Below are 15,323 nucleotides of genomic sequence, written 5' to 3'. Positions count from 1 at the left end.
ACCATCCGCTGTGGTCAAAATTAATAGTATGATTATGCTGCGTTAATGTATGATTAATGTACTATTTTTTGTGATTATTTTTTATAAAATCACTTATTTATTGCAACTATAGTAAAATTAAGTTTTCATATAGGCTACTATAATTTCTAAAAATCAGTTTAATAAAAATCAAATTAATTATTAAACTATTGCACGCTTGATTTGATTAAATTATAAATACAAACATAATCTATTAAAATATATTATAACATAGTAAATACATTTTAACTTTGCTTATCTAAGAATGACAAGGCCCATCGCTCCCTTTTAAAAATCAAATGCAGTCTTTAAATAGGGAGTCCCAAGCAATAGCGTAAAAAATTTTATTTACTAAACTACATGCATGCATTTGCATAAAAAAAGACATGTAACACAGATAGCCAAAGAACACAAAAATAGAAGAAAAGAAAGGTTTAAACATATTCACAACTTTTGAAGTAAAAGTGTCAAATGCAACAAAGAGCTCATGAAAATGTATAAACAGTAACTGTGATAATAAAATGGGGATGTTTGGTTGCATCATTCATGACAGGAAATGACCAATGTACAATGTTGCCCCCCCTAATCTTTTAGCCCCGCCTTGTCGTCAGCGACCTTTGTGGGGCAGGTTGGTATCGCTCTGGCTGAGGGCTGTGCGAGACACTGCGGACATGCCGTCCACAAACTTGGTCTTGAAGAGGACGTTGGCGTTGGTGAACATGCCGTCCTTGAGCGACACCACCACAAACTGTTGGAAGAGAACGATGTTTGCAAATGCAACTTGACCAGCGAGTCGTTTTTAAAACGTTGCAGACCTGCGAGTGTGTAAAATGGCTTCGCAGCATCTGCCCGATGTTTTGCGTGTGCGAGAGGTCCAGCGCGGCGTCCACCTCGTCCAAGATGTAGATGGGAGCGGGCTTGAAGAGCAGCATGGCAAGGATGAGCGACAAGGCCACCAGAGACCTGAAGGACAAATGTTTTAACGTTATTAGAAAACAAAAACAACTACTAATCATTTGTGAGATTTGAGTTCCCGTGCTTACCGTTGCCCCCCGCTCAGCTCAGACAGGTTCTCCTTCCAGATGTTGCCCAGGGCTACTTTGAACTCCAGACCGTCCAGGACGCCGCAGCCCTGCGGGGGAGCGAGCTTCGCCGAGGCTCCTGGCAGCAGGCTGGAGAAAATGGAACCGAAGTCCTTGTTGACCTGAGGAAGCAAATGGAATTCTTTGTTCTGATAGTTGCAATAAACAGCTTGAAGCCTTATTTCACTAATCTGCCAAATTTGTTGCAAGCCCAAAGAAAAAATAAATGGCAAGTCACCCACCCCACCCCAAAAAATTAACAACATTGTCAGTTTTTATCAATATCAGAAGGCAGCCATTTTGCCAGTTGCTGTCAAATGAAAATTACATCACAGTTGCTCAGGTAACAACCAATTACAGCTCAGCTTCAGAAAACAGGGGAGCTGTGATTGGCCGTTGCCTGAGCCCTGAGCAACTGTGACGTCATCTTCAGTCGACAGCAAGTGGCAAAATGGCCGCCCCCTGAGATGGATAAAAACAGCTGGATTTTGCCGCATAACTCATTCAAAAAATGTAATAATGTCAGGTTTAGACTAGTGAGGTCACATAACATATTGTCAAGAAATGTTTAAGGTTGACTTTCCTTTTAACTCATTCACTGCCATTGACGTCAAAAATTCATTTGAACTATTTCGATTACTTTAACATTTTTTTCCCACTTTTGTTAACAAGAGTATGACAACCTAGAAAAAAATATTGCACATTTAGAACAGATATAAAATTTGTGATTAATCGTGAGTTAACTAGTGAAGTCATGTGATTAATTACGAAAAAAATGTAATCGCCTGACGCCCGTAATTTCTTATATTTTCTTCATCTTCTTTAACAAAAGTAGCAATTTTAATTATTTTTATTATTAATAATCTTTTCTTAAAAAAAAAAAGTTCATTAAAAATTAGGGGCATCAGGCGATTATTTTTTTTTTTAATCATAATCAATCGCATGACTTCACTAGTTAACTCACGATTAATCACAAATTTGATATCTGTTCTAAATGTGCACTATTTTTTTCGCTAGGTTTTCATACTCTTGTTAACAAAAGTGGGGAAAAAATTTAAACTAATAGAAATAGTTAAAATGAATTTTTGACATATATAGCCGTCAATGGCAGTGAATGAGTTAATTAAATAAAAGCACCACTGAATTACTGTGTTAGCGTAGATTAGCTACTACGGCGTGTTAGGCCCAAATTTGTGTTGGTTGCCAAACCTTCTGCCAGGCCACATTGAGCGCCTCGTTCTTCTTCTGGTCCAGCTCCTCAATGGTCTTCAGGATCTTGGCCTTGTCGTTCTCCACAATCCTCTTCTTCTTCATCAGGTCATTGTACTGCAACGCAGGGAGGAATACGTCAATAAAGAAGTGATTCTGAAAATGTGCTGCGAGCACCAGTAGTGGCTGGAGCGCTCCCTCTAGTGGTACAGAAAAGAAATACCCAACTCCATGTTCAAAATGTTAGATGTAAGGCGGGTCTGAAATGTGCCACCCACAATGAAGATGGGTTCCACTTTTTGCAACGAAACCTTATATAGATTTTCCCTTGTGGCGGGTCTCACCCGTTCCTCCGTCTCGTTGAGCATGTTCATGGCCCGCTTGTTGACGTTCCGCTCCAGCTTGCTGGTGGTCTCCTTCAGCTTCTTCAGGCGCTGGCCGGCCTCGCGGGGGTTGTTGGTCTTGAAGTCGTAGGAGGAGTTGGGCCTCCCAAAGTGGTGACGCTCGGACTGGATCCAGTCGTGCTCCTCCAGCATCCGAGCAACCTTGTTAGGAAGGATGAGGAGCAATCATGAGTGTGTGTGTTGAAACAAATGACAGGTGAATGCTTGTTTACCGCGCCTGCTGCATCCTGGCTGTCTTTGAGGTGCTTATTGATGTTGTGTTCTAGCTCCTTAATCTTCAGCTGGCCTTCATTGTTCTGCTCTCGTATCTTGTTCACTTCTGTGGTTTTGCCCTAAAACATTCATGACACAGAAACAACCCCATTCAAGACGGGAACGCAGCGATGGAGGCTGGTGGTCCAAACCCAAAATGTCCACCTTGATTTCCTTGAACTGAGCCTCGATGGCATCCTTCTTCTTGGTAACGTCCTCCTGAGCCTTTCGGACCGCCTCCTGCACAACATACACGATATGGGCATGTTGTGTGCGAGCACAGTATAGAATGACCGGAGTGCAATCAAAGGAACCTTGTTCTGCGACATGGTGCCGGCCATGCTGTCGATCTGCTCCTGGATGAGCTTGGCGGCCTCGTCCACGGCTTGAATCTGCTGCTCATAACCCGCCTGCTCGCGCTGCAGCTCCTCCAGCTCTAACGCCACGGCGTCCGACTCCTGTTGACGCACGGACAAAACAACCCGCCGCTGAGAAATGGATTTTGGACGTTCCGGCGGACAAATCCTAAAAGTGGCGTGTTGACGCACCTGCTGCTTCTGCTTGAGCTTCTCGTTGAAGGCGTCCGCTTTGGCCTTGGCCGCGTTGAGCTGCTGCTGGGCGGCGTTCAGCTCTTTCTCCCTCTCCGCTTCTGCATTCTTCATCTTGTTCTCCAGCACCTTGTACTTCTCCTCCGCCCGCTTCTGCACCTCCTTGGTGACACGCAGCGTCTCCTCGCTCTCCTCTGGGTACGCAAGACGTACGTGCACGGTTGAGGCGACAAGTAGCGGCACCTGGAGAAGGTACATCTGGCGAAATGCTTCTGACCGATGGCTTTGCGCAGCCTCTCAAGCTCTTCTTGTTGCTGGTGGAAGGAGCTCTGCTGCAGCTTGGCCTGCAAAATCTGCTCCTCCTCCACCTTCAACTCGTGCTGCTGTTTCAGCTGGCGGTATCTGGAGGAAGCGGGCGCGTGACAGAACATTGTGAGAACTTAAAGCCATTTCAAATGACTCATCTAATTTGGAGCGTCGTTACTTCTCAGCGATTCCCTTCAAGCTGGCCAATTGTTGCTCAGTTTCCCTCAACTGGGCTTCTTTTTCATTCAAGTTGCTCTGAACCTCCTTCACCTCCTGCAGGCTGCTGAGGACTGATGCGGACTGGGAACGAGCACCTGGGAGAGAGGGAGGAACAAAAGATTTGGAACGCCCGCATCATCCAATCGGCTCCAATGCAAGGGTTGGATCAATGGGTCTGCCTTTACAAACTGGGGCAAACACCTGCCTTTGGGTTGGGTTCAACAATGGTTGTCTAGACTAAGACCATGTGAAAAATATGATTAGCTGCTTAACTCAGTTGGGACTGACAGCTGTTTTTAACAAATCCTTGGGTGCGAAATCCAAAACTGATCTCAATCTTTCTCTATCGCGTTAAAGGATTTGTTTTGGCCCGTTTCTGGGCAGAGACTCAACGTTTTCCTCCCAGCCAAGCCGGGGAGGCAAGCTACTATTAGTGGCATATGCAAATTATCACTGTGCGAACCCCCGCTCCTGATTGGTGGACTGGTTTCTTGCTCATTCCTGATTGGCTGGTGTTCTCGGCTTCCTTGAGCATCAGTTTTGATTGTTGTTTACAAACAAACAACAATGGAAACATGTCGGACAGTATCTTAACATTTTTTACCAATAGGATGCCATTTTTTTTGGTAAAAAATATATTAAATAAATGTGCACATACGGGGAAAAAACGGTTACAAGTGCTCCTCTTACTATACTAACTACAGCTAATCAGCCTAATTTTGCTGATCTAGAGGGTAAGCTTTGGAGAACACCGACAACAACTTTGGAATCGGGCATGCCAATTTTACTCTTAATCAACCTAAAAACCTAACCCAACACAATCTTTTCCCTCCAAATTGTTCCTTTGTTGTTTTTACAAACATTCACTTTTACTTTGGAAAACGATGACCAACATTTTTACCTAGGTTCTTGTTATCGGCCAAACAAACAACTGTTTGTGCATTGTGAAATAATGTCCCATTTTTAAATAAACGGATAGAATTTTTTTTTTTTCCGTGATTAATCAACAAGCTAATTGGCTAATTAATCAATTATTAAAATAATGGTTAGTCCCAAACAAGGCGCACGTAGCTGAGCAAGAACCTGTGCGCTTCCTCCTTGGTCTCACCTCCACTCAGAGTTCCTTGCGGGTCGAAGATGTCCCCTCCAAGAGTGACGGTCTTGGTCGTCACCTGTTTATCAAAAGCCACTTTCTTGGCGTTGTCCAGAGTGTCACACACCAGCGTGGAGCCAAACACGTACTCCATGGCCTTGCGCAGGTCAGCCTCATAGCCCACCAGGGATAGAGCCGCGTGGACGTTGTCTTCGCCCACCTGAGAGAGGAGATGGACAGTCTCTAAGTCCGGACTAGATGATGACACACAACAAAGATCAGGTTTGCTCACCAGGCTTTTGGCAGCATGGACCACTCTGTCATTCAGCGTCTTGGCAGAGATCTTGTTCAGGGGAATGATGGTGTACCTCCGCTGCAGCTCTCCCTTCTCCAGCAGCTTCTTACCTGTCACCTACAAACATCCGCCACAAAGAGTTTAATATCAAATGAGAGGCGACACGGGCTCAAGTCAAGCGGCACATTGCACGCTCACCTCTGTGTCAACCACAATGTTATAAAGTCGTCCGCCGGCGACCACCTCCAGCGCAGTCGCGTAGGAGACGTCGCGCACTGAAATCAAGTTGGCCAGCAGTCCCTTCACTTTACTACGGTCCCATCCGCGTTCGGGGTCTCTGAAACACATTTGAACATTATAGAAGGGCTGGGAAAAACCAAATCGGATAAGTCGACTTTAAAAATAGGTCGACTTATTATTATCTTATTTTCTGCCTTGAAGCTCCACCGGAACCATGCTTGGGCCATCCATGTTTTTTTTATACACTGACTTTTTTTTTTTTGGGGGGGGGGGGGGGCAAAACCATGGCAGTGGCCGAATGGGGGATGTTATTGGTCTGCTTAAAAAAAAAACGCTCACTGACATTAAATACTTAGTTACTGTTTTTTTTTATTCAAGACATTACATAGCACATTGAGCTTCCCCTAAAACCCTTACCCGTGGATTATTGTTGAACTTGAAGCATGATGTGTAAGTGACTTTTAAGACACTATTACAGCGTTTTTCCTGTGTACAAAAATCAAAGGCGGCCACCTCCACCTTTTTTTGCTCAGCACCTCCAACCTAAGTGACTGATAATGAATGAATGCTGTAACATGATAATAGTCATATTCTTATTGGAGTTATTATACATTGCATGTAAAAAATGAAAGCGACTCAGTTGAATTTGTGCACATCATGGCGCATGGTCAAGATTAGGGATGTTCGATAGTACTTTTTCTCCGACCGATACGCAACTCTTGAGTAGTCACCGCTACTGATACCACTAGTAAATAAAATTCATCACCCATAAATGACAGTTGATTTTAAAGAAAGACCTATATATCCTAATATACTGTATTATTTTTCCTTAAAATTGTATGAAATTAATGGCATCTTTGTATTCATATAATTTCTAATTTCTTGTCCCTGATCGTAAAACGGCCGCCCTCCTGCGATAATGGTATCGGTCACCGCCGTGAGTACCGATACCTTAAAATAAGTAAGTAAGGATGATAGCACCCTCTGCCTCAATTTGAGCCAGGTGTTATGTAGATATGATATATGTGCGAAATAAATGTTTAGTGTTTGTTTATCTTAAGCAGTAATGGCCAGCGCACTAATGCTAAGTATGATTGCTAACCATTTAGCATTGGCTCATTTTGTTGGTGAGAAATACAGTAATTTCTGGACTATAAGGCATACCTGTCTATAAGCCGCGCTAGCTAAATTTGGGGAATACTCGAGTTTGTTAAACATATAAGCCGCACCCGACTATAAACCGTAGGCGTTTTAATGTTATCGGGTTCCCGCTACTTTCTTTTCCATAATGAGGGCGCAAATTGTCTCGCTCTCCTACTAATATTTGGGCTTACTTAGCTTGTTTTGCTCTGCCTGACGCTCTTGCGCTTCCTTTATAATGCGCCCCCTTGTGATCTGATGGATAAGCTGCACCTGCAGGGTCGAATGCTAGTGAAAAAAGTAGCGGCTCATAGTCCAGCAATTACTGTAATGCATATGTATAGAAGAAGAAAAAAAAGGTACATACAGCCACTCAATTCAATTTACGTGCAACTTTAGTGGATTAACAAAATAAAATAAAAACAAAAGGAAGGGAAACAAATTTCAAACCCCCTCCCCATTTTGGGTCTGATTACCCGATGGAATCGGAGAGGATAATCAATTATAAAAAGATTTGACAGTGACAGCACTCTATTATAGAAATGAAATAAAAGAACTGACGACATTTGACACGCAAGTTGTATACACGTAGTGATATTCATGTGACTTACTTGTAGTCAAAGCGAAGGTTTGGGAAGCGTGACACAAGCCGCTCATATGTCTCTTTCAGCCTTGCTACCTCTCTGGACAGTTGTCTTTTCGTCTCCAGAAGACTCTCCTCTTTCCCATCTGGACAAACAAATCACATTGTTTAAAAGAACAAGAGCTGCCAAGGGCCATCAGATGCTTTGTCAAAGATGCAGTACCTTCATATTTGAGTTTAGCTAGCTCGGCCTCCAATTTCTCCTTGCTGCTTTTGATAGCTTGCAGACCATCCTGATCCTTCTTGTAGCCGCTGTCCATCTTTTTCACCTCGGCCTGCTTCGTCTTCAGTTCAGCCTGGGCGTGCTTCAGTGTCATTTGGGCCTGAGAGGAAATAACAGGGCGCGTAAGATGTCTTTGACTAGGCAACAAGAGGAATCCTTAATAGTGATGAGGTCTCCCCACCTGCTTGGCTTCAGTGTCGGCCTTGCTCGTGTCATTCTTACAGGCCATCATCTGACCGGCCAGCGTGGCCTCCTCTCCATCCTCATTGGTGGACAGGCCAGCAGACACCGCCTTAAAATGCTGCTCGGCAGCCTTAAGGGCCGCGCCGTCATTCTGGCCTTCCTCCTTTAGAGCCTGAAGCTGATCTGTCAACTTGGACACCTCTTTTTCTTTCACCACCAGCATCTTCTTGTCCTAAAAAAAAAAGATGGCAACAGCTTTGTTAGATTATTTTTAGTATAATGTGGATAGGGAACATTTCAAACGGCGCCTTGATACTCACCTCCTGCATACTTTTGACAAGCTCCGCCCGCTTCTTGGTTTCATCCTTCAAGTTCTGTTTTTTCAGATCGAGAGCACTCTGAGCTTTCGCATCCACACGCTGCGCGTCGGCCAGCGCTTTCTCCAGAGATGATAATACATTGTGCATTTCCTAAACATTAGCAAAACAGGAATGACGTTTATGGCGCTATTTTTGAAGTGTTGGGAAACAAAAGCTACAAAAAGCCAAAAGAGAGAAGAAAAATGCCCAGAATGTATTCCTTTTTCTGGGCCATATTTCTAAAATGACAAATTTGCCCTGCGCATACCTGGTCTCTTTTCTCTGTCAGTTCCTGAATCTGCACTGAGAGCTCACGAACTTTGCTCTCGTTCTCAGCCAGGGCGGCTTGCATCTGAGCGATGTTGTCCTGCATCACTTTCAGATTCTCGGCGGACTTCTGTTTGGTCTCCTCGGCACACAAGAACTGCCAGGCCACGTACAGGCGCGACAAGTGCTCAATCTCACGCATCAGTTTCTGGTACTCCAGGTATGACGATCGCTCCTGCGGGGTTCATACATCTTGTTCAGTCAGATCTATGCAATTGTTCAAGCTTTTAGCACATATCTGGGTAAATGAATTCACATGAATACGCCAAGGATATACCGTAAACAAATAGTTTGAATACCCTTAAATAAGAAGCAAACACCAATTAGGTAATTCAACACTTTCAACCCGAGGATTTGAGGTCTAACTTGTGAGTGCATCATATGGGTCAACATACAGTACCTCTAGTAGTTTCTGCATGGTTGGAGTAATTTCTTCATCCAAAATCTGAAAATTTAAAAGTGTAAATGACACATCTTGTTTGTGTCTCACAGCACACTGGTGTAAAGTTTTGGGAGCAGACATACAGTGTGGATCTCATTCAGCTTTGCCTCTTTCTTCTCAATGGTCTTTTGGGCGCTAATCTTTTTGCACTCATACATCCTGGTCCCTGCGGCTTCCTCGATCATGGCAAGGATCTGAAAGTGCACAACATTGTCACTCCTTGCTTTATGCCATAAAGGCAAAGCAGCAACTGTTTGGATATGTTCAGACATTACCTCTGGTGGCTTCATATTTAGAACTTTGGTGATCCTTCCCTAGAGATAAAAAAAACCAAAACACCATTGATTATATTGTGTCAAAACAAAATAAAGAGAATCAAAGAAAAAAGTGCACAGAAGACGGACCTGCATGATGAGAAAATGGGGGTTGTTGACATTGAGACCAACAGAACAGAATAAGTCCTGCACTCTGGTATTGTTAGCATTGACTCCATTGATGAGATACTTGTTTCTGCCACCAATTACAACCTGAAAGTAAAAACACGGTTATACACTACTCACCACAAAGCGGGGGGTATTCGGCTTTTGGATTCTAAAGTTTAGAGAAATTTACATCAAGTTCGCCACTACGGGTATTATAGTGCAAAGCTGAATATCCCCATATAGCACTTACAACTGTACTCATTTCACCCACCTGTCTGGTGACTGTGATCTCATCATGTGTTTCAAAGCCCAAAGGACTCTGGCTTTTGTTGGCGTTGTCAAAAGTGATAGACACTGTGGCCTTGGTGATACCTCCTTGTCCGTTTTTGTAGACCAAGTCCTGAAGGTTGGAAGCTCGAACCTTTTCAACGAAACCACATATTTATTTATTTATTAGCCAAAGAAAAAACGCATAAAATGCCACATGGTCGACGTGCAGAAGTAAGCCAAATGCCACTTACGTGAGAAAGATTGGTAATGCCCAAGAGAAAGCATATGGAGTCCAAAATGTTTGACTTGCCGCTCCCGTTCAGCCCTGTGATGGCGTTGAAGAGCGGGTCGAAGCCGTTTATCTCAGTTCGGTGTGCGTAGGATTTGAACCCATCGATGATAATTGACTTGATGTGCATCGCAAAGCCTCCGAAGCGTCCTCACAAAGTTAGTTAGTGTATTTTTAAGATTACTCGTAATTGTTAACTACAAAATAGAGGTTTCGAATGTGTATCAAGTTACAACAACGCCGTTGTGACTGCGCTCTTGTAACTTGAATTTTGGCGGTATAAACAGAGCCACTAGACACCCTCTTTGCGCCAGTAAAAAAAAAGAAGAAAAGTAATTACGTTTTACCGTTCAGATTACAACAGCTAAAATTATTGACACTTTTAAAATGAAATCTTAGATGTATGAGAAGAAAACTCTTCGACTCATTTACTTCGATGTGTGTGTGTTTTTTTTTTTTTAAACTTGATTTTTCAGGCACATCTTAGGACTTCTAATAGGGCTACGCCTGGGCGCTGTGGCAGCCTGCTAACCGACGTGCCTACGCAGCGGCCATGTTGGAAAGGACAACGTCCTCACCCAAAGGCAAATTCACATTGAAATTCAGTCGTAACTTGCTCAAAACTGTGTTCATATGTGTGGCGTTTATTCAACATGCGTGATAATGAATGCACTGTGCTGTGTTATGCATTATAACTACTTTAAATGTTTGTTGTTTTTTTGTATTTTTTGTTACATGATGTCAAAAACAGAGAAAACAATAATAATAATAAATCTCATTCTGGCCTCAAAATAATGGAACCTTTAATCGCCCCACCCCAATAAAGTGAGTTATTTAAGCACAATTCATCATGTCATACATAATAACAATAGATAAACAAAACAGTTACAACTCTCGAGTTACTTACTAAGAATGTCTAAGAATACAAATAAATTGTAGTGTAAAACTATACAGTACTGTAGCCAATGCAGTAAATAGTGCAGCACGTAGGCCTCATGGTTAGGACGTCTGCCTCACAGTCCTGAGGGTTGGAATTTGAACCTCGGCTTTGGCCTCCTTGTATAATAGGCTAATAAATAATTCTAAATTCTATGTACTGTAGTTTTGAATGGTCGTTTCGTTTGTCTATATGTGTCCTGTGATTGGCTGGTGACCAGCTCAGGGTGCTCCCTGACTCAGCTTGGTATATCATTGGCTCGACATCTACCCACGCCCCTAATGGGGATTTAAAAAAAAATAAAAAAGCATGGCTAGACAGTACCTGTACATATTCCATGCTGATAAAATAAAACACATTACTCTGGCTTGTCTGAAAACACAGCAATAAACATAAAACAATATATATATGACACAATTGATAAAAAATAGGTAGTAACAACTTGCATTCACCATGAGCATGCATTCAGTTTGAATGCAAATGGGTTGTAGTAATATATCACCCTGCCCAAGCCTCAGTAATGCAAAACAGGCTCCATTCAATGAAATCTTCTATCTCAATGCATGTTATGTGTGGTAAACATGTTTAATAATTGTGACCTAAACACACACACACAAAATCACTCAATGACACACACACACATACAGCATTGTGGATCTCTGTTATGCTTCCAGGGGCACAGGACACATGGACAGACATACCAAGTTGAATGCATAAAAACATATCTGTGATAGCACCACACAGTCTCCTCTGTTGGAGTAGAAGGACGTGGGTTTGATGTAGGCCCAGTCAAAGTTGTCCAGGTTTAGTGACCTCTGACCGTACTGTTCACTGACAGCAACTAGAGCACGCACAAAAGCGTATTTGGCGGAGCAGCTCACTGCACGCACTGTACGCACCTTGCCAAAGTGGAGCAAGAAACACGGGTCATCCTGAGTGAGAGAGAGATACAGTTTAAGACTCAAGTGTCATGTGACATTTTAAAGAATTTAAGCAGATTTGTAATTTATTTATTGGGCTTTTCTTTTTTTTAAATTTTGCATTATGTTGAGTAGGGCTGAGGCTGGAGCTTTAATTACATTGGAAAGAAAAATCTAACTTGACACCATAGACTAACTTGTACAATATTCTGATGTGAAGCCCTTGCCTTGCTAAACTTATCTCCTCTTATAAAGAACTTTAACAAGCTGATTAGAATCATTGTTTGCCACTGGGAGTAAAGCATCATAGCAAAAACAATAGCATCCACATACTGTACGACAAGCCAATATAATATTGTGACAGGAAAATAAATGCTTAACTGATAACATAAATTAATTTGTGGAGTAATCCATGCTAAACAGTGGATAGCATAGAATAGTCTATGCTTTAATGCAGTAATGCCATTTTGATTGAAAGTGTTTCTGTAGAATCTATTCTGTCTGTATTGTTATGACACTGAAAAATCTGCCAAAAATGTTTGATTTTTTTTATGGATCTTCCACAGTTTGGATTAAATCATCAAACATGAGAATGAGTAATTCACCAATAAAAAAATACAACCAAATTTATTTCAAATTTTAAACAATTAATCAAGCCATTCTTGTCCTCTGTGCAAAAATGTCCTCAGATATATAACTTTAGTTATGCTGCTAATTGAAGCAGTATTAGTCATTATATAGATTACCACATCAGGGTCTCGTCCATCTACCAGAGTCAGGTCTTTCAGGGACCAGATTTCTGTCCTCCTGTAGCACTCCTGGATGCTGGAGCGTTTGGTGTGACCCCTTTTGGATCCAGATTTGATGGAGGTCTGTGTCATCTGGCACCGCACTATGCATAACTGCACAAGCCTTTTGCTGTTTTCAACTGCAGAAACATGTTAACACATTTTGGTTGACATGAGTTCGTAAAAAAAAAAAAAGCCAAAGTGTAATGCAGTGTATAAAGATACTGTAGTCCTAAATAAATAGCCCTGACAGACAAATCTGAACATTATTAGCATTTTAAAACTTTTTTTTAAGGAGCTACTTTTATTCATTTATTATTATTATTATTATCATTATTTATTGCTTTGTTTTCAAGTGTCTCCACTTCTATTGTTTTTAAATGCTTATAAGTGATGTATTCTTTTAATTATTTGGAACACATTGAGTTATTTTGTGTATGAAATGTGTTATATATAAATAAAGCTGCCTTGTCTTGCCTTGCCTAAAGGCTGGGGAGACATAAATATGTGCATTTATTCATCATTGAAATGTTTTTGAGACAACAGAGTATAATGTCCAAAGATGCTGCTACAATTACATGCAACAGCAAATAAAGTTACTTACTTGAGACGCAGAGAAAATGTCTTCCAATCTCCGGTTCTTCAATCTCAATAAATTCCATCAGTCTTTGTTTTGCAGGTCGGAATAAAACCCTTTGCATCTCCTCCCTCAGAAGAGACGACATCACGTAGAGAGCGGACCGCAGGCAAGGCTGAATGAACAAATGTGGGCAACAAATGTAGAAAGATGAAATGACAACACCTGATAGCAGATGGTGGGAACGGCAGGATGTTTTTTCCTTTCTGGTTGGTGTGTGAAATGAGTGCTTCCTTGAGAACACACGCGCACACACACACACACGTATACGCACACAAACACAAACACACACATACTGCTCCACTCTGCACTAATCAGGTGTGATTGTCCAGGTCGTGCTACTTTACTATTCTACTGTCTTCATAAAAAACGTGGGAGGGACTGAGCAGAAAGGGGAGTAATAACTTTAACTTTTTATCGTGTCTCTTAAGCTCCATTAGGTTGATCATACTCACAATCATTAGGTTTTCCTACAAATATTCAGTAGTTAATTCCCAATGCACATTTAGAAACACAGTGGAAAGTTTTACTTTTCTAACAATTTAATATACAAAGGAAAAACTATTCTAAATACTAGTACTAAATATTAATATAAAATAAAAATTACATGAGGAAAATGTCACGCACTATATGAAATAAAACAATATAATTTAAAGGAAATATGGAATAAACAACCCCATAGAAAATAAAAATAGATTACTTAAAATACAAAAAGTGCAGTTTTATCAGTGGTACAAAATTGTGATGATTTTGTTTAGAGAATGAAAAACATGGAGAAAATAATACTAAGAGGACAATGATGCACTAGATGTATATTATTACTGTTTGTCTTTCTGTTGGACTGCACTGAAGGTAACGGTTTATCCCGGGTTCAACATTAATTTTGGCCCAGTGGCCCAAGGCTTGTGCGACACTGTGTCGGGCCACCAGCTACTTTTAGAAGGTGGCCCGTATGAGCCAGTACATTTCGAAGTCTCCGAAAATCACTCACCAAAAGTGGGCCAAATGAACGTTTCTTGTTTCTGACTAAAATATTTCTATCTCAGAAACAACCTGACCAAAACATGTGATGATGCAAGAAAAATAGGGGCATGAATTGGTGTTAGCCTCAAGTCACTAGCTTCAGCTAGCTCAATCACCGCAAGCCTTAATAGATTCATACTAGCAGCGAGGAACAAGAGCAGCGATTAATATGTGCAGTAATGCGTGGTTGACAACTTTATTCTTTATAGAAAACGCACACTAAGACAGTTTACGACACTGTGTCGTTACTGTCGTAACACTTGTCATCAAATAATTTGTTTTATTTGTTTCCAAACCAGTCCTTCAATGCTCAAACCTTTATTTAAAAAAAAAAAAAACAACAACAATAACAAACGAAAAACATTTGGAATGTAAGTGCTACGTCAATACTGCATTTTAATAATTTTGTGATTATTATTATTTGAAACGTCACTTTAGTATTAATTTGTGCAATTACAATGGTGAGATTTGAGAGAGGTTAGTAAAGAGTCATGGTCATGAACACAATTGTACAGAATAAAGATACTATATAATCACTGAAGCTTATCGTATTGTATTATGAATTTATGGGGGCGAGTACCGGTTCTGATAGGGCCACAATAACTTGGCTCCTAGTGGCTCTTCGGGCTACTACTCAAAAAAGACTTAATGTCGGACCCTGCCCACACTGATTGGAACTGTACAGTATCACGTAATACTCTAAGCCCCATCCTTTTCAAGCAAGCACTCACTGTAAAGTTCCTCCCCCGGTCTTTCTGTCTCCCCTCGGCTCACTCCCATATCGATGTTGCTGCATGATGTGGCAGATTGCCCAGTGTTTCTCTGTGATTAAACGCTTGTTGTGTGGGAAATGGATGTCCCACAGCACTCTGCACGCTTCCCATTAACCTCACGAGTCATTGGCTCTCTCTTTGAGCACAGGTGTGGGGTGAAGCACTCCCTTTACAAGCATATAAATGATGCTATGCTTATTGACGAGGACAAGAGATGTTGCTCGATAATCAGAGAACGCAACAGTACACATTGATCATTTCTTTAGTTCCACTTTCTGAGA

At 41.5% G+C, this 15,323-nt stretch overlaps 2 protein-coding genes across 2 annotated transcripts; both read right to left on the bottom strand.

Annotated features, from left to right (window-relative positions):
• Window positions 1-345: 345 nt before the first annotated feature.
• Window positions 346-10,346, bottom strand: smc2 (structural maintenance of chromosomes 2). The gene is made up of 25 exons (XM_077572094.1): window positions 9,927-10,346; window positions 9,677-9,826; window positions 9,388-9,510; window positions 9,259-9,297; window positions 9,067-9,177; window positions 8,942-8,986; window positions 8,483-8,716; window positions 8,176-8,325; window positions 7,854-8,087; window positions 7,613-7,772; window positions 7,418-7,535; window positions 5,625-5,763; window positions 5,424-5,543; window positions 5,147-5,351; window positions 3,998-4,133; window positions 3,791-3,915; window positions 3,514-3,707; window positions 3,280-3,423; window positions 3,131-3,205; window positions 2,926-3,045; window positions 2,654-2,854; window positions 2,310-2,426; window positions 1,062-1,222; window positions 834-981; window positions 346-766 (listed from the first exon to the last, which is right to left on the bottom strand). The coding sequence occupies exons 1-25, from the start codon at window positions 10,092-10,094 to the stop codon at window positions 626-628; spliced, it is 3,558 nt and encodes a 1,185-aa protein (XP_077428220.1). The 5' UTR covers window positions 10,095-10,346; the 3' UTR covers window positions 346-625.
• A 380-nt stretch (window positions 10,347-10,726) lies between these two features.
• Window positions 10,727-13,460, bottom strand: exoc1l (exocyst complex component 1 like). The gene is made up of 3 exons (XM_077572095.1): window positions 13,214-13,460; window positions 12,568-12,749; window positions 10,727-11,833 (listed from the first exon to the last, which is right to left on the bottom strand). The coding sequence occupies exons 1-3, from the start codon at window positions 13,332-13,334 to the stop codon at window positions 11,564-11,566; spliced, it is 573 nt and encodes a 190-aa protein (XP_077428221.1). The 5' UTR covers window positions 13,335-13,460; the 3' UTR covers window positions 10,727-11,563.
• Window positions 13,461-15,323: the final 1,863 nt, after the last annotated feature.

This window comes from Vanacampus margaritifer, chromosome 7, assembly GCF_051991255.1.
Source record: "Vanacampus margaritifer isolate UIUO_Vmar chromosome 7, RoL_Vmar_1.0, whole genome shotgun sequence".
In the NCBI taxonomy this organism is placed as follows: Eukaryota; Metazoa; Chordata; class Actinopteri; order Syngnathiformes; family Syngnathidae; genus Vanacampus; species Vanacampus margaritifer.
The sequence above is the reverse complement of the archived record's forward strand: the minus strand, read 5'-3'. Positions and strand labels throughout refer to the sequence as shown.

Coding starts and splice junctions, on each gene's coding strand:
- exoc1l (XM_077572095.1), bottom strand. CDS start 13,334: ATGTCGTCTCTTCTGAGGGAGGAGATGCAAAGGGTTTTATTCCGACCT. Junction 12,750..13,213: donor ACATTTTCTCTGCGTCTCAA/GTAAGTAACTTT, acceptor ATGTTTCTGCAG/TTGAAAACAGCAAAAGGCTT. Junction 11,834..12,567: donor ATGGACGAGACCCTGATGTG/GTAATCTATATA, acceptor TCTCTCACTCAG/GATGACCCGTGTTTCTTGCT.
- smc2 (XM_077572094.1), bottom strand. CDS start 10,094: ATGCACATCAAGTCAATTATCATCGATGGGTTCAAATCCTACGCACAC. Junction 5,764..7,417: donor AACCTTCGCTTTGACTACAA/GTAAGTCACATG, acceptor AATGTGTTTCAG/AGACCCCGAACGCGGATGGG. Junction 982..1,061: donor GAGCTGAGCGGGGGGCAACG/GTAAGCACGGGA, acceptor TTTGTCCTTCAG/GTCTCTGGTGGCCTTGTCGC.